Here is an 18,188-nt window from a genome sequence, read left to right on the forward strand (position 1 = left end):
TAGTGTATTTCACTAGTATTGACTATTTGGACGCGCGCCCGAATAGTCAATTTCACAAGTATTGACTATTTGGACGCTGCAAATATATATAAACTTCAAACTTCAAACTTAATTAAAAGAAAATCAAAATCTTATTTAGGTATAATGTCTACATCTTATCACAATGCAAAAAATAAACTTATTGCTTCTTGCTCGTCTTATTCTTTGTTTCTCCTCTACGCATTTCAGACATTTTTTCTCTTGAATTTCTTATTCGATCGGATCTTTTGGGTAGGTTTGTAGGTCCATTCGGGGATGAGTCACCGGGGTTCGTCTACATTTTCATATTTTTTCAATTTATTAAGTGGATTTCAAATATTTTTACTTAAAATTTACCTTAAGCTTCTTTCGTTTCGTGCCAATGACGCTTGTTGTCGATGATCCCTTCGGTCGTCCAATTGAAGCATTCTTGTGTGGTAATTTTATCTTCTGTATGTCTTTTGATGTTGGACCGACAATAACCAATCGAGACTCATTTGCGTCAAATCGTGAATCCGATATCGCATTTACTGCTACTTGAGAAGGGCAATCGATTTCCATATGAGACGGTCCATTTGCTGGTATGGTAGCCGAACCATCAGCTGACCGTGTTGTGGCAACTCTATTCGATTCGAGAATGGGCAAAATCATTTCACCGGTGTTACAATTCCTTGGAACAGATAAATCCAACGCATCAAGCGCTACATTCGACTGATCGATTTGACCATTGCTGGCGGAATTTACGACACCTAAATTGATAGTATTTTGTAATTTAATCATAATGTACACATCTTTTGTTGATCTGTATGAACTTACCCTGAAATGATGGTGAAGCACCATTTTCTTCATCAATACCAATGAAATGATCGGTGATAGGAGTGTGAATTTGATTTTTAAAGTTTTTCAACTTTTCCAGAAAAAAAGTATATTGGCCGGTTGCCATTGTCGAAACCAAAGTGTTAATTTCCTTTGTGATGGACGCAGCGGCCCTGTATCTATCTTTCTCTTCAGGTATACGAACTTTTTGGACGTAAATGGGAACTGTTACGGGAATGTGTATGTTCATTTGTAGCGCTGGATGAGATGCATTGTAATACTGAGCAGTCCACCTTGGCGCACATAATTCGGGAGCAAACAATTCCATTCCAATTTCTTTGCGAAAACGCAATATATGGCGACATGGCAAAACCATGCTCAAATGAAATTTACAGGAACATTTTGAGCTTGTTACTGTACGTCCTGAGATGGTTATTCCAGAGTCGGTGTCACAAGAGGTAAAATTCACAATTTCCATCTGGCCGAACTCCAATTGTATTTTTGAAAATACGAATGGTGTTAAGAATTGGTGATAATTCAATAGATTCGCATCCTGGAACCTGATTCGTTCAACACGCATGTCTTGTCGCAATACTTTAATGTCCTTTTCTCACGCTAACACTGACACTGAAGTTGAAACATTTTCAAAAAATGTCAACAGATTTGAATTACGAGTTCCAACGGTTTTGATTTTATGGTTCATGCTCTCACTTCTGTTATTCGTATTGTTTAAGAAGTTTGCATACTGGTTCAGACCACACAATGTCCACTCGTCCTTTATACTATGCCAATTCGTGTTGTAGGATTCCGTAACACTTTCGATGTTAAGTTGACACAGTTTCTCATATTGTTCGTCGTAATAGTCGTAAGAACTCGCATAACATAACCGTTGTAAAATTTCCAACGCTTTCTGCCTTTCATCTTTCGTTATGCCTCTCTTTGCACTTATTTCACGATTGAATGTCCTCAGAACGTGGAACAAGCAAATTTGCAACGCAACACCAATGAACTTTTCTTTGTAAACAATTCGATCGGCGAAATCCTTGTCTCCGATGACGCACTTAATTTTTGTCCAGTTCGGATTTATCTCTTTGAAACTATCTAATACGAATTCTATTACGACTCGTGATTCGCTTTTGCAGATGGCAAGCGCTACGATTTCAGTTGTTCCATTAGCATCAACAACGGATTGAACAAATAAAGGCATTTCACGCTCGTTCATTTTGTATGTTGCATCATACAGCACTAACTCTGGATATTTATCAAATATCGATGCCATTCTTGTGTCTTGAAAAAATATGCACACGAGTTCATCGTTTTCGTCTCTAAGCACACGAACATTTGCACCGGGAACTTTCAGCATGCTACACAACAACTTTTCAAGCTCACTTTCTCCAGGAATAACCTTTTCCTTATCGATGCGTTTTGCGGTCTGCAAGTTATGTATTGATTTTAATAAAATCGGTGCTTGATTGCCATGTTTTTTTCTCTCTTCCATCAGTTGATTCTTAATTTTGAATTTCTTGCCATTAGCCTCAAGTGACGTTGAAGCTAAATTTATTTCTTCTTTGGACAAGCGGACGTTCTCGGGATAGTGTAGGAATGTTTGCTGATTTAATTGGTGGTTTTCGTGGACTTCATTCATACTTGTCACTTTCAGTTTATCTCCTTTGAAAACGATATTGATCTGTGCGAATGAATGAAAATTTTGTCGATACAATCATGTAATCTATTTGTTGGGCGGGTTTTTGTTCGTAAATTGAATATAAGTTCATGAAACTCACCCTCATAGGACAGTTTTTCTTAAATGTTGATGACTTTCGCACCCCCTTGCTCTCAGAAGGACGTTCTCTTCCAGCTTTACATTGCAAAGATAGTCGACTGTAAATGAGTTTCCTCACTATTTCGCCTTCACCTTTTAACAAATGTGTATCGCGACGGACTAAAACAACATTATTAGCACATTCATACGCTTCTTTCACTTGCAATAGTTCTCCGAAACTGTTAAATTCTTGATTAACAACAAATGCCATTATTGTAGAAATGTAACTGTTTCCAATATGGCTACATAAATTGTGAATGACATGCACAAACCGCACAAAATAGATTTCTAAAGAATCTAACAATGCAGAGTTTACAATAAAAAGTATGAATATCTGTATATGTGTCACGTTCACTTTTCTTATTATTCAAATTAAATAATTAAATAGGCACGAGATTAGCCACCTCGGACGGTCACAAAATGATGGAAGAGATTAGCCAGCCCTACTAGTACTGACTATTCGGACGGTCACAAAATGATGGAATAAAATTTTCGCGCGCGCGAAATTTTATTCCATCATTTTGTGACCGTCCGAATAGTCAGTACTAGTAGGGCTGGCTAATCGGGCGCACGTCCAAATAGTAAATACTAATGGAATTCACTATTCGGACGCGGCGTCCAAATAGTCAATGCTAATGGAATTCACTATTCGGACGCGGCGTCCAAATAGTAAATGCTAATGGAATTCACTATTCGGACGCGGCGTCCAAATAGTCAATGCTAATGGAATTCACTATTCGGACGCGGCGTCCAAATAGTAAATGCTAATGGAATTCACTATTCGGACGCGGCGTCCAAATAGTCAATGCTAATGGAATTCACTATTCGGACGCGCGTCCAAATAGCAGCAGCCTATTTTGTATAACTCTCTTTTCTTGATAAAAGAAACTAAATTTTGTCCAGTGACTAACAAAACTTCGTCAACCGAAACAGCTCTAAGCTTAGTACACTCGGATTCTTCTGAGTTCGGTCCAGATAGTAGATCAGATAAAGTTCCATGGACGTTACTCTATTAGAAAAGTATTATAGATTTCGGACATGTGATGAAACTCGCCATATAAATTTAATTATACGTTGCACCAATGCACTTCAAGCATGAGTGATCATAGTCAGCTGCAAAAAATTCTCTATTTTACATGAAAATATGTTTACAGTGTTTTGTGTTTTATGATACACTGGCCCGTTTCAGTACTTTATTTGGTGTACCACTCATGCTTGAAGTGCGTTGGTTGGATTAATCATCTGTCAAAATAAGATAAGTTTAAACTGTTTAAGTCAAAATTAATGATGTAGCTTTACTCATAGAGGCTACAGTAAGAGGCAGTTATATTTCAGCATGAATTTGCTTCGCGTTTTTCAGCTATTCCACACATACAAAGAAAACTACTCCGACGACTTTATACGGTCATTACAACTACATCGCGTGGGCGTCTAGCTTCTTCAACTGTTTAAACAATTAAAAACCGAGGCGGAAACAATACTAGCGAATAATGGGACAGCGTTCGGGCGAATAAAGGGAAATGCAAGTAAATAATGGGGAAATAATAAGTTAATAATGGGCGAGTGGTCGAACAGTGGGACAAATAATAAGTTTCGTCATTCAACAGTTGACATACGTCATTAGGTTTCTTTTTCATTTCTACTTTAAACCTATTCCGCTTCAACATCATAATTCGTTCACTATCCGTATCATATGCGCTATGAGATTGAATTAAGGATCCACTGGAATACCAATATCTCGAACCTCCTGTTTACGTTCGATGACTTCACATTTTATCAACCAACTTGCATCAGTAATTTTACACCATCCGCGAACAAAATTGGAAGTGCAAGCGCCACACACTCAGTTATGTGATTGACACCAATTAATAACAACGTCCGAGGATACTACCAGCTGGAACACCTAAGGTCATTGTATAAGTTCTCGATTTGATGTAGCCAATTACCACATAAAAATGCCGTTCACTGACAAATTCAATTAGCCGCAATGCCGTTCATCTTGTCGTTGAGATCGTTTGCGTCAAGTTTCAGATAGTGGTGAGGTGAATTCGATTCCATACCCTTCGTATGACGATTGCAACATTACAAAAATGAATTCACCTGGGGATCCGTAATTTCTCTGATCCGATGAGGGTTTGCATCACCTTGAATGTATATAAACACTTTGAACTAGATTATGCCAGTGACTGCATGTCCAGTCCATGAGTAATATTGCGCTTAGACATCTGTCAAATATTTTTAATGGAGTTAAAGCACGGCAGAGTAAAATAAACCAGGCAGGAGCGGTTCATTTTCGAAACGTCAAATAAGGGACCTAATACACTGTATGAAAATGAACTGAAATGAACACTGACATAAATTGAAAAATTTTGTTCGCAAAAAATATTGGGCTGCTAGATTATTCAGGTCCCTTGTCAAATCAGCGCTCCTGCCTGGTTAACTTTACTCTGTCGTGAGTTTAAGGAGTTTAATTCACGCCGTCAGTGTGCTTAAAATTTGAATTGCAAGTAAACGATTCGATGAAAAAATGAATCCAAAATTAAAATGACGCTGCGTTAGAAAGTCAATTGCATAGTTTCAGGATTGCTTTAAGACATGCTTGGCTTACCCTCGGGCTTACCTGACTTGTATGGCTGGAGGAATTTTGAATTGCTATTTTAATGTAATTCATGCTACATTCTACAGATGACTACATCATGTAGGAAAATTTTTTAGATTTTGCTTTTGACGCAAATAGTTACGGAACATTGACGTTCGCAAATCCAGATCTACTAATGTTTTTCAAGTTATAAACAGGTGTTGCCTGTGCGTATTTCAAATAGCGCCGGCGGATTATTATTTTATTTATTCAGCTTTCTTAACCACTCGATTATAAACGGTCTTTGTTGATTTTTCAAATATTTCCCTCCATTTAAGCTTGTTATCTACGTACATCATGAGCAAATATTTCAATGTGTTGTGTTACACGTTTTTGATTATGACAACCATTTCAATTTAATACACATATGTTTTCTAACAGAACCAAATCAATTTTATTTAATAGATTGTAGGTAAAATCATTTTTCAGGTATGTGCGCTGCGAAGATTCTATTATTGGCCTCTCAAATGCGTTAAGAAAATGGCATATTTCCTCTCATTCTGCGAATGGTGAATTCAGAAGCGAAAATTTTTATTTATTTTATGATTATTTGTTACAGTCGGCAACTTTGAAACAAGTGCCTTATTTCGTTTAAACTGCATTTCAGCTGGTCCATTATATAAAACCAAAATTCATATAAAGGTGGAATTGTTACACACATGTGGTAGAGGTTAAAAGAAAGAAGTCACACTGTAACATTTGTTTTTCTTGGTTTTTTGTGGACAAACCCGAATTTTCGCAAAAAGTTACATCTGAAAAGCGCAGTGTTTTCCTCACTGGGGAAAGAGTTACTTTTTCTAGGTGAAATTTACTGGAATTTATCAAAAATTAATCCAATCATGAACACTCAAATATTCCGCCGTATTATCAATCTCTTATTCTTATAAGTTCACTTGGTTCCACACATTCACATATGTGTATGAGACTATGAGTCATAAGATATAAATGTGTGGAACAACGTGGACAAAAAAAGGATAATGGCACTACGGCAGCGTAATGTGTTCATTGTTCGTTCAAACAGATCACTGTAAAAAAATCCATAAAAAATAGTACTTTGTTTGACAGCTGTCACTACGATCAGTCATGCTGATAGTGCGCTGACTCTCATAACATTCAAAATTCACGAAAATATTAATTGCTTACTACGTCGTAAAAGAAACCAAATGTATAAAAACGAGTGTATGAAGAAGGTAGTATTTTTGCGAAACGTGTTTTGGAGTCAAGTTGAAGAAAATCGACTCAAAATGTCAAATTCATTGAAAGAAAAATCTAACTATCATCAAAGTCTGTGCTAGAATTGAGTGCTACCGAATGGTTGAGTCTATAAATCGTCAGAAACAACTAGAAGGTTGATTTAAGCTGGCAACATCTTCTACTGGTAAAAAATACCTTATTTCTATAGACTCCACTAGAATGTCGAATACAAACTGGACACAGTCAGTAAGATCTTAGATCCATTATTTATTAACTATCAGTCTCAAAACTACATTTAACTGACCTACAAATCATTCTAAATAACAAAATCTTTCGGATATGAGAATGGCTCTACCGTTAACAGCTTTGATAAAGGCAAAAAATATTATTGAGAAATGTGGCGAAAAAAGTCTGTGTCCCGATCATTCATCGTTGAACCATTCGAGTGGTGAGGTCTTTTCAAAGAGTGCTGCGATGATTCGATTCATATTTTTATCAATTTTATTTCGGGCAACGATTGGTCAGTCTTTGTAAGTTTTTACCTGTTTTTCTATGATGATGATTTTAAAAAGTTAAAGGCTAAGCGAAAGTGATGAGTTTAATTTAAATTTTAAATTTTAAATAAAATGTGAAAACTTAAAATTAGTGAACGTTAGATGTTAGACCTCTAACATCTATACCCTCTCTAGCAAACAAACCAGGAAAATTAGGGTGGTAAAACTGTGCAGTGTAGCTGTCATAGAAAATTTTACACTTTTAAAAATTAATTAAATGAAATAAGAGCAGCGACAGCGATGTTATTTTTTGTGTTGAAAATATTACGTCACCTGTCACCATTTCGGTGTTCGAAAGTGAATAATTTGTGATCGTGATGTCCTTTTTTGGGTGTTGCTCCCGTCATTTTGGTGTGCAAAAACGAAATAAAATTTAAAATTTATGTTTTTCCTGTGATGCCGATTTTGCTTAGAAAAAGCGCGGCATTACAAAAAAAAAGTCAGTGTCAAATTTGTCAAAGTAAGGTGGTATTTTGACTGCATTAAAACGAAGTTTGGTTGCTAGAGAGAACGAATGAATGCATAGCTTGGTAAATAAAGTGATGGTGTAGTGAAATAAATGTCTTTACTTTAAAAATCGTTCACACTCGATCACTTATAGATTTCATTAACTTATAACATTTATTTATAACAACGCACTTAACGCGATCATGGTCGACAGCTGCCAAGTGTTTTACAATGTGTGACATACTGTCAAGTTTCAGTACCCTATTTAGAGTACCACCACAGCTCTGCTTCTAGCATTAAAATAAGAAATATTCGGAGGCTTATGAAATCAAAATAGGCCTTGAAAATTTGGAGGCTTTTTGACGTTGGAAAAATGAGTGTTCGTGCTCATGCTTGAAGTGCGTTGCTCGGAATCGTGTTAGGTTGTTTTCAACCTGAAGCCAGACTATTTGATAAGGGTTTATTTTTAACCTGACCTGAAATCTGCTTCGATCTAAGTAATAATGGCAGGTTTTCAGGTTATACTTGATTTTTATGTAAAATTTTCCATTTAAGAGGAATCTAGACGTGGTTAAATTGTTGCCTACATTTGGGGGAATATTATTATTATTTTGATGATAATTTTGGACTCGCATTCTTTTTGGAAAAAGTTTGGTGTTAAAATTTTGTGCCAATTTTCGTGAACAAAGCCAAAACGATGGTCCTACTTTTTCCAGAAAGTACATTATATTTCGCACCAATTTATTCTACAATTTAGCGTTACATTGATTCGTCTTAAATTTCTAACTAATATTTACCTCAAGTGAGGTTAGATCAGGTCACGTTAGGTCAACGGAAATCAGATCAATCTAAAGTAATTTTAATGTGAGACCCAAACACGATTAGAATCTTTTTTGGGTTGACTGTTTCAGGTTCAGTTTAGGTCAAAATCAGCCGGTTTCAAGTCTTAGAAAAATGAAACTTGATATTTTTATTAATGGCATACAGGGAACGTCAGTGATTTTTTAGCTAGTCTAGCTAGCTTAGCTAGAACAGAACTGCTCGTACGTCCTTATAGGATTTTACTACCAGTACAAACAAGTAAAATCTGAAGAGCAGCCGAAGTAAGTACTGTGGAAAAATCTAATTATTTTAAAATGTTTTTCAATTAAGCCATTGCCGATTTATTCAACACGCCTACGACAAAGCCGTTCAAAACTCGGAATTTCTAGGAGCAAATGATAGTGACCTAAAGCGCGTGCGCAGTGATGATGTTTGTCGTTAAATTACATTTTAGAAGAACATTTCAAAGAAAATCTAATTTTTAGATCGGAAATAATTACTTTGCACAACAACCCACACCTCCAGATGCAGACGTCGACTTTAATCGAACTACAACGCTTTTAATGGCCGGGCAGCTCCTTTCTTCAATTGGTGGACGAAACACTCTGAATCGACTCGCATCCTGCATACCGCTTGACAAACGTTGTAGCACAATGCCAATGGAAAAACCTCCGACAGATCCTCGGTAAATCATTTTAATTTGACGAGATGAAATGTACGATATTCAACTTTAAAACAGATTTCGTACCATCACTGGAGCTTGGAACAACTTAAAAAATCCAAAGTGGGGAAAATCGTACACTCCATACGGTCATTTGCTAACCGCCAATTTCGCCGATGGTATTTCGGAAATAAGAAAGTCCGTCGTAGGACAGGCAGACTTACCTGGAGCAAGAGTGGCAACAAATGCAATCAATAAAGATCCGTTCAAATGTACTCCCGATTTTCCGGCCAATCTGTTGTCCGTTATGTTTGGCCAATTAATGGCGCACGATCATGGAATGAGACAAATGTACCAGTCAAGTGCGAATGACGACGATGCACTAGGAGGGCTAACATTAAACGAACTCTTTTATTGAATTTACAGAAGAAGGAGGTCCAACGAGAACTTGCTGTAATGAAGATTACTCTGCGGCATTATCGCCACAACCATTTGGATGTCACGCAATAGAATATCCAGAAAACGATCCGTTTTTGAGTGATGCTTCACCGAACTGCAATATTAGATGCATGAATTACATTCGTTCGCAAGCGACATTCTCAAATGATTGCAGAGTCGGTTCATTTCAAGCAGTAAGTTAACACAGAATAGAACTGACGATCATTTGATTATCATAGTTATGGCGTATTAGTGAGTCATCTTTTGTCAAAAAATAACGTGAATGTGGCTGGAACGCACTTCAAACAAAAGAGCTTCGATTGACAGCTGTCAAATAGAGTACTTTTATGTATTAAAGTTTTTTTTTCAGATTTTTCAAAGTGGCAAAGTACTGTCCACTCATGCTTGAAGTGCGTTGGCATTTGCAAAGCAAAAATGGAATGTCGATTCGTTTTTAGATAGAGGGTCGTGAGTTAGAAAACTCGTGTTTCACATTTTGTTCTAATTTTCATTGTACGATCAAATCGAACATTGAAAATGACGAACAATAAATAATTGTCATGCAACGAGTTCAAATGTGTGCACGAGTATAAATGAGAATGAATCCATCTTTGTGGAACGAATAAAATGACTTTTATCTATGCACATGTTAAGCGAATCATGTGAAAAATGTGACTGTATTTTCTATGAGAAGGTCTGTTACATTTTTCTCATGATTCGCTCAACATGCACATGACAAGTATGAAGATAATGCTAGCATCCTTATATTTATTGAGTGTATTTTAGCTGCTGCCTGTTCGCGCGTGACAAATCTTAACGGTTTGGTTGTCGGTACAGCCCGAAAAGCGCTACGCCCGTATACGCCATAACAATGAAAATTCATTGTTATTTTGGAAATAATTTCAATTTTGTTTATTTTCAAATAATTTGTTAAAATAAATGCGCCAGTATGCATTACAGTTCTAAGGAGCTACAACAGTTAAACATAAACAGTTAAATTGGTAAAATTTGTACAAGCAATACTCTCTTTAGCAAAAAAACTATTAGCTCTCTGTGTCAAATTCCTTTATATTCTACAAACACTATTCTACATTTTATTCAAAAAGAATACACCTTAATAAAAGTAGTTTGTTTGCTAGATAGAGTGTTGGTACAAGGGAACTAGATAACATAGACAGTTAGTAAGGTAATGATAGCAAGCTTAAATCCACACATTAAATTTAATAAACAGACAGAAGTTAGGACTAGCTCTTTTATTCGATCGTGAACGAAACACAGTTAATTTAAATCAAGTCGCGTCAGCAAATACCCTTTCAATGAACGACAAAATTGATTATAGTCCGGGTTCTTATGCCATCCTGCTCGATTCAGAACTTTTTTGATTTTTGACGATTGGATATGATTGGAAGGCCAGCCTTTCCTGACTATTTTTTTTTTTTTGGTGCTTTGAACCGGTAGAACTGGTTTTAGTGTAAAACTTAAACGTGAAATATCTCGGTCAAAACTGAATATTTGTTTATGTCTATGTCTATGTTTATGTTTAATCTAAAAGGTTGGCTCAATACCTAAAATCGCTAGAACATTTTTTTTTTTTGAAAATTTAAAGTTCAGTGAGTTATTTTGGGTTCCCTGAAAAGTGTACCGGAAAAACCGCTAACTTTGAACTCAGTTTCCCTGGCCAGTTTTAAATAAAATTTGACGTTAGGCCGCGTTGGAAAATTGGTGAAATTTTATGTTTACGTTAAATCTTATTGAAGCTCACTTTATCCTTGAGTTGCGTTGGAAGCAAGATGGACACTGAGGAGTGATGAGATTTTAGGAACTGACCTCTGGAGAGCTTCAACCATCCTTAAAAGCAAAATGCGGTCGAAAAAAAACTGATTGAAGCTCACTTTATCCTTGAGTTCTAGCGTTGGGAGCAAGATTGACACTGAGAGTGCAAAAAACATTCGAAAAGTTCAGGTAATTTCTCATTTTATTTAGAGAAAAACGTCTGTGGAAAGGGTGTGCTTCATAACGGTATATCTCATGTTCTTCTGATACGTACAAGCTCGGCCAACTAGATCTGAAAGTCACCAGTTCCAACGCGCCCCCTAACGTCAAATTTTATCTAGTACTGGCCAGGGAAATTGAGTTCAAAGTTAAAGGTTTTTCCGGTACACTCTTCAGGAAATCCAGGATAACTCATTGAACTTTAAATTCTCCAAAAAAAAATTGTTCTAGCGATTTTAAGTATTGAGCTAAAATTTCAGATTCTGGTCCAACCATAAAAAAATATTCAATTTTTGACCGAGATATTTCACTTTTAAGTTTTACACTAAAACCGGTATTTACCGGTTCAAAACACAAAAAAAAAATAGTTAGGAAAATCTTGCCCTCCAATCATATCCAATCGTCAACAATCAAAAAAGTTTTGAATCGAGCAGAACGCTTTTTTTCGACATAAGAAACGATTTAATATGTCGGACCAGCATTAAGCAGGCATAGAGGTGTGCGCCGATCTTAAAATAATCGGCGGCGGTGCGCCGACTGGTAAGGGATCGGCGGTGGCGCGCCGAGAGAAATTTATAGTCGGCGGCGGTGCGCCGATCGGCGCGCCGATAAATTTACAAAAAATCTAAATTTTCGAAAATAATGCAAAAACATTTGAAAAAGCGTGCGCAATCCTTTTTACGAACACTGAATTCTTACTATCTTGCGATCTGAAAGTATCAATAACTTATACAAGGGGAATCAACCGAGACATATCTCACCTTTTATATTTTGAATGTACAATCACTGACCTTTTATTTTAAAAACATATGACTTAATGAATCCACGAATGATTAGTGAGTTTGCGTAAATGACATATAAGCGAGAAGGCTGCAAAGCGCAACCAGTAAAAAACGATCTTTTCAAAAACAAGTATTTACAATAAATAAAAATCATCAACTCTGTTACGCCCCAAAGTCCACAAAATGCAACTAGCGTTTCTCCGTTGAATTGCAATAGAAATCTTTTGTATTTGGTAATCCATGGAGCGTTGTTCGCCAGAAGCTTTTCTCATTAATGAACAAAATTTCTTAATTAATGTACTTGTTTCGGGACCCATGCAACCTAGTGATTCAAAAGCAATAGGTGTAAATAATTTTTTTTCTTTTAAACGTATGTAATGATTATGCTTGAATCTTTCAGCATTATCTGCAATTGATCCAGATTTTTTGGATGATTGATTTATATAATTTATCTAATGGTTACATCGCACAAAATCCCAACGTCCGGTCTTTTACCGTCATCTCTAGAAATGCCCGGAGGTTGTAACAGATTGAGCATGAGAAAAGATTTTATTAACTTCATCATGTCCTGGAATCCATCGTCCGCTTTTTTGCAAGATAAACCGTGTAAGCCATCCTTCATAACCTATAAGCTATAAGTCAACTTACAAGTTGGAAATTTTAAGTCACATCATCGCATACTAGATGTTCTGCAGGTTTGTTATTTCCAACTTATAATTTATATGTCATTTACGCAAACTCACTACTATTATCTTTCGATTTATGCAATAACCGTTCCCGTTGTCTTTAGTCCATCTTCTATGTAGGAGTGAGTTCGTAGTAGAAGGTTTTCGCAAATAAGAGATTTAGATAAACCTAAATTTATGAGTAATAAGTGTATTAGCTGAGCAGCATAAAGAAACCTGACTTATAAATTAAGAGAGATAAACATTTGCTCAAACCTTGTACTCAAGCACACACTTTTGTATAGATATTTCAATTTAACTTTATATTACCGCCCATTAAAATGGTTGAAAGCAGTACACGTACAAAATTTCGGCGCGACGAAAATACAATCGGCGGCGGCGGCGGCGTGAGCTATTATTTTTCGGCGGCGGCGCGCCGAAAATTTAGCAAAAAATCGGCGGCGCGCCGGCGTAAAATCGGCGGTGCACACCTCTAAGCAGGCATCGTTTGCCATAGTGCGATATTAACGCTCAACACGTCACTTTATCCTGTCAGGGTGGGAACAGGGGCCTAAGTGGGAGAAGTTTGACGGGTGAAAAATTATAGAAAGCCCGAGTGGAGCAAATGCTGTTATCCAGGATGCAGTGACTTAGGACTTTTCTGTTATCTTTCAATGTGGACCAATGTGAATTTGAAAATCTCGATTCGTAAAACAGAATTAACATTAACTTTTTAGATGTATATACCATCTCGTTCTCATAGCTGTGGTCAGAGAACTAGAGACTTTCTACTAATACTGATTCACAGAGAAATTTTCATTTGGAGCAGTGTGTAGAAACCATTTCGGATGTATAGTTGACTTTTCGACTTCGCTCGCTCTATCCAACAAATCTTTTTTTTATAGCCCACAATCCACAATTTCCAAGTTCCTACTTATCCCACTATCGTCTATCGAACTCTTTACCGTAGCTGGAAGAACGTTCAAAAATAGGATCCTCTACTGTTATCAACATCCAAAGTATATAAACACTGAAGGTAATGCAAATTTACAGTTACACACAAGGTAAATGTACATACTGAAGGTAACGCAAATCCTCAGGTAATAGCAAGAAATGCGGACCCCAAGTTCCTGGAGAATATAAGATTTGTTATGTTGCATCCGTGACGTTTGTTGCGATAATGTTGTTGGAAGTGTTGAGTTTTGGCATGTGTTGCAACCTAACAAAGTAAATTTGACTTGTGTCCAACATTATAAAAACTATATTCACCCGAAAGTAGGGTCCGTGTGTTCTTGCGGATTTGCGTTACCTTCAGTGTTTATATACTTTGGTTACACACGGATCCAAACTTTCATGTGAATTTTAGCTCCGCCATGTTGCACACGTATTGAATTCGTTTGCGTCAAGTTGCATCTAGTGGTGAATTTGGAACGATTTCGCGGCGTTATGTTGCACACATATAAAATTCGTTTGCGTCAAGTTGTATTTAGTTATGAATTGGAAGGATTTAGGGCCTTCATGTTGCACAAGTCTAAGTTGGACAACATACGAAAATGAATTCACCTGAAAGTTTGGATCCGTAATTTCTCTGATCCGCTGAGGGTCTGCATTACCTTCAGTGTTTATATACTTTGATCAACACCAACTATCAAATCAGCAGTACATTTTTGCTTCACGTGCACCTTTTACTTAGGCTTCCAATAAATGTCCTTTTTGACGTAGCTTCTACCAACAGCGTTTTTACATTACATTCTAATTCTTTGTTTATTCATACAGGTAAATCTTGTTTCGCACTACTTGGATTTGTCCCCAGGTGAGCAGAACGAATTACTTGACAATTATAAAACATATTATAGCAGAAATGCAGTAAATTAAAATATAAATTCGTATAAACTTACTTACCGAAATAAAATCGTTACATTTTGTTGATTTCGTCTAATAGTCTGTTATGATCAGAGCGAGAGTTTCGAAGACCAGTTTATTTTAACTTGCCTTGGGGTGCTTGTCATTACTCATTTACATATAAATTTTTGACGTATTTCTCAAGGCAAGTTAAAATAACTGGTCCAAATTATATGTCCTTCTCTCTCATCACAACATTCTATGACCAGAAGCCTAAACTAAACATAAGATCAGTTTTTATTTTTTGTGGACTTTGTTCGTTCCATAATGCTGTTCATGACACAAGACTAGTGGTCACTCTCTACATTGCTTCCATCCCACGTGTACATGTGAGTGAGACAACTGACTTTGCGTTTCTGTTGTTAACAACATTGTCGAACGATGTGGATTGAATATAACTGTGGAACATTGACCAGGCAAAAACTTTATTTGAGTTTTGTTTAGGTCACAGAACCAAAATTTATTTTACATTTTGATTTATCGACAAATTTTCTTTGTTTTTCTTTCCCAAATCATCCCAATTCCAGTTTACGGAAATACTGAGGAGATTGCCCGTGAACTAAGAACGTTCCAGGACGGCCTACTGAAAAATAACAAAAACAAAGTGTTACCGGAAACTTGCGACGATCCTAATCAAGACTGCTACCTAACCGGTTAGTTATTAGTTCATCGGGACGATGAAAACATCAAAATGATTCGTTATACCGTAGGTGACTTCAGAGCAACTGCCATATTCTTCCTTGGCCTTTTACAATCCATGTACCATCGCTTCCATAATGTAGTTGCACCGCAATTAAAGGTTTTAAATCCTAAATGGGATGATGAAAGACTCTACCAGGAAACGAGACGGATTGTAATTGCTTGCTATCAAAATCACGTTATTGATTGGCTACGCGTTTTTTCCGGTATGTAATTTGTACTCCCCGCTTTTAATTGATTAATTAATTGATTTTCGGTCAATTTGAAGGTGACGCAGAGACCAGGCGTTTTCGCCCAGTAGGGAATAATTATCTGGGAAGATACAATGACAAGGTTGATGCCAGCTCAACTGCAGAGTTTAGCCATTGTGTGTTCAGAGTGTATCATTCAAATCTTGCCGATAAAGTTCATTTCATCGATGGTAATAACACAATCGTCAGAACCATCAACCTAGATGATAACGATGTTGGCTTGAAGACTTTGGAGACCGATTACGATAGCCTAACTCGGGGCATGCTTAGCACACCTTCTGGCCATGCGTCTTTCACGCCTACAGTTAGTATAATGGAAATTTGAAAATGTTTCCAGTCATCTTGTTGTTGCAGTCAATGGATGAAAATACTTTCCCGCTTCAGGTTCGCAACAAAATGTTTAACAACGACAACAAATTCCACCTTGGGCTCGATCTAATTTCAACTGATCTTTTCGTTGGACGTGACCTGGGCCTGCAGCCGTTTCACGTTTACTTTGAACAATGTACAGGAAAGAAGGTACGGTCATGGGACGACTTCAAGGTCACAATGCCAGCAGAAGCTATTGCCGATTTGAGGAGCGTCTATAAGAGTGTGTACGATGTAGACGCTTTTGCAGGTGTGGCGTTAGAGGAAAAATGTGATTCGTATTTGGGAACAGTTGGTAAATGTCTGGTGGTATCACAATATCAACGAACAATATCAGGTAATATGCGGTCGTTGTCTCTATGTCTCTTATCTAGCAGAATTACGAACGGTTTAAATTTATGTTTCAGGCGATAGATTCTTTTATTCACTATCCGGCGGAGCCTATCCCTTCACAAGAAGTGAGTGTTTGGACACAAAAGTTTTTTCAAAATATTTCCCACCTTTTATTGATGTGCCTTCCCTTTCACCTTTACAGACCAACTTGGTACGATTTATAAATTTTCGTTTGCTAACTTTATATGCACTGTTACCGGTCTCGATCAAATACCAGCCAGTGCTTTCGAATTTCCAACTAGCAGGAATCCGATGGTCGCATGTCAACGGGGCATAGACTTAAGTGCGTGGAGAGGACTTCGTTAGAATGGGCAGAGCTTTTGATTGTTTTTTTTTTAAAGAATCGATAAATGTCAATAAAGTACTGAGCCATTCAAAGTCAAATTGACGCAGTTCCATCTTTATAATTATTTAAAAAATTGGATGACTTCACAGCATATTGATTGTTGGATAGTTTGTAGACTACAACACGCTTTGTTTGGATGACTGTTGTCACTTTCATCGAGGGGTACTCTCTGGCCTAAATAGTGTATAACCAATTCGTTATTTCCTTGGCAGTTTCTCGTGTTTTCATAAATTTGTCTTTTATATGGTGGGTCCTCGCCCTTCTACGACGTATAATCAATAACCCAGTGGGTAGTAAATAGGTCCACAAATTGGCTGCTTGAAATCCAGAACCTGCCTCGTATTTCTGGTTGGACGGATTCCTGACTCAATGACGAATCAACGTGGCTATGAATCCGTTTTTACTGCATGAATTCATCATTTTCGACATGTACAGCTGAATTTTTTTATAAAAATAATTTTTGACCGTTAAAAATTTGAATTTTGTATGAAAATTCAAATTTTTTGTCGTTGTTATGTTGGATTTCCATACAAGCCTGTCTGTCAAAATTATTTTTATAAAAAAATTCAGCTGTATGGTTTTCAAAGATAAAGCCGATTGAGTTTGTTCAGTCTAGCATGATATGCTGGACGTTTTCTTTTTGAAATCATGAATTTGTAATAAAACATTTTCGAACCTGATCGCCTGGCATTAATATCCCAGTCGGCTTCTAACGAGAGACATGTTCAGTAACCGCAAACATCTAAAGCCAAGTGTTCATTAATAGTTATTTGTGTAAAACAGATACTCAAAAAAATTTTCATGTAAGGGGTCGAAAACCTGAGAAAAATATCGAAACTCCCTCATTTTCGGCCCCGACACATGAAAAATATCATTAATCGTCCATAATCACTACAAGATCCTTTTTTACCAACACTCTTTTCGAAGAAACACCATCCACATTATGCTGATGCAGCAACTCACAACTCATCAATCCACAATCTACTGGGGGTCTCCTTTAAGCAAGTTACAGTTATAAGTGGTTTCAATTTTTTTTAACGACCTTCAAGTTACAGCAAAACCGGATAACAGATAGAGTTGCCACATACCAAATTTTGAATTTTAGTGAAATATTTGTTAAATTACTCATAGTTGTTCAATGGTCACAACAGGGCCTATTTTACGGAAACATGTTTCTCAAGTTTTTGAAAGTTTCCAAAATGTTTCCGAAAAGTTTCTTAAAGTTTCTCAAAGTTTCTTAAAGTTTCTAGAAAAGTTTCCTTAAGAAACATTTTGGAAACTTTCAAAAACTTGAGAAACATGTTTCCGTAAAATAGGCCCTGGGTCACAAGGCAATTTTTGGTAAAATTACACAAATCTAGTATCATTTCTAGTATCTA

At 36.7% G+C, this 18,188-nt stretch overlaps 2 protein-coding genes across 2 annotated transcripts; one reads left to right on the forward strand and one right to left on the reverse strand.

Annotated features, from left to right (window-relative positions):
* Positions 1–108: 108 nt before the first annotated feature.
* Positions 109–3,140, reverse strand: LOC119078183 (zinc finger SWIM domain-containing protein 3-like). The gene is made up of 4 exons (XM_037185657.1): positions 2,619–3,140; positions 835–2,521; positions 376–767; positions 109–313 (listed from the first exon to the last, which is right to left on the reverse strand). Exons 1-2 carry the CDS (start codon positions 2,865–2,867, stop codon positions 1,445–1,447), a joined length of 1,326 nt encoding a protein of 441 aa, XP_037041552.1. The 5' UTR covers positions 2,868–3,140; the 3' UTR covers positions 109–313; positions 376–767; positions 835–1,444.
* A 3,751-nt stretch (positions 3,141–6,891) lies between these two features.
* LOC119078182 (peroxidase-like) lies at positions 6,892–16,847 on the forward strand. Its single transcript, XM_037185656.1, has 12 exons — positions 6,892–7,018; positions 8,642–8,741; positions 8,797–8,996; positions 9,051–9,334; positions 9,399–9,604; positions 14,626–14,662; positions 15,279–15,404; positions 15,462–15,656; positions 15,719–16,005; positions 16,086–16,407; positions 16,478–16,528; positions 16,606–16,847. Exons 1-12 carry the CDS (start codon positions 6,963–6,965, stop codon positions 16,767–16,769), a joined length of 2,028 nt encoding a protein of 675 aa, XP_037041551.1. The 5' UTR covers positions 6,892–6,962; the 3' UTR covers positions 16,770–16,847.
* Positions 16,848–18,188: the final 1,341 nt, after the last annotated feature.

Source organism: Bradysia coprophila, unplaced genomic scaffold, assembly GCF_014529535.1.
Source record: "Bradysia coprophila strain Holo2 unplaced genomic scaffold, BU_Bcop_v1 contig_24, whole genome shotgun sequence".
In the NCBI taxonomy this organism is placed as follows: Eukaryota; Metazoa; Arthropoda; class Insecta; order Diptera; family Sciaridae; genus Bradysia; species Bradysia coprophila.

Coding starts and splice junctions, on each gene's coding strand:
- LOC119078183 (XM_037185657.1), bottom strand. CDS start 2,867: ATGGCATTTGTTGTTAATCAAGAATTTAACAGTTTCGGAGAACTATTG. Junction 2,522..2,618: donor AGAAAAACTGTCCTATGAGG/GTGAGTTTCATG, acceptor TCATTCGCACAG/ATCAATATCGTTTTCAAAGG.
- LOC119078182 (XM_037185656.1), top strand. CDS start 6,963: ATGATTCGATTCATATTTTTATCAATTTTATTTCGGGCAACGATTGGT. Junction 14,663..15,278: donor CTACTTGGATTTGTCCCCAG/GTGAGCAGAACG, acceptor TCCCAATTCCAG/TTTACGGAAATACTGAGGAG. Junction 15,405..15,461: donor TCAAGACTGCTACCTAACCG/GTTAGTTATTAG, acceptor GTTATACCGTAG/GTGACTTCAGAGCAACTGCC.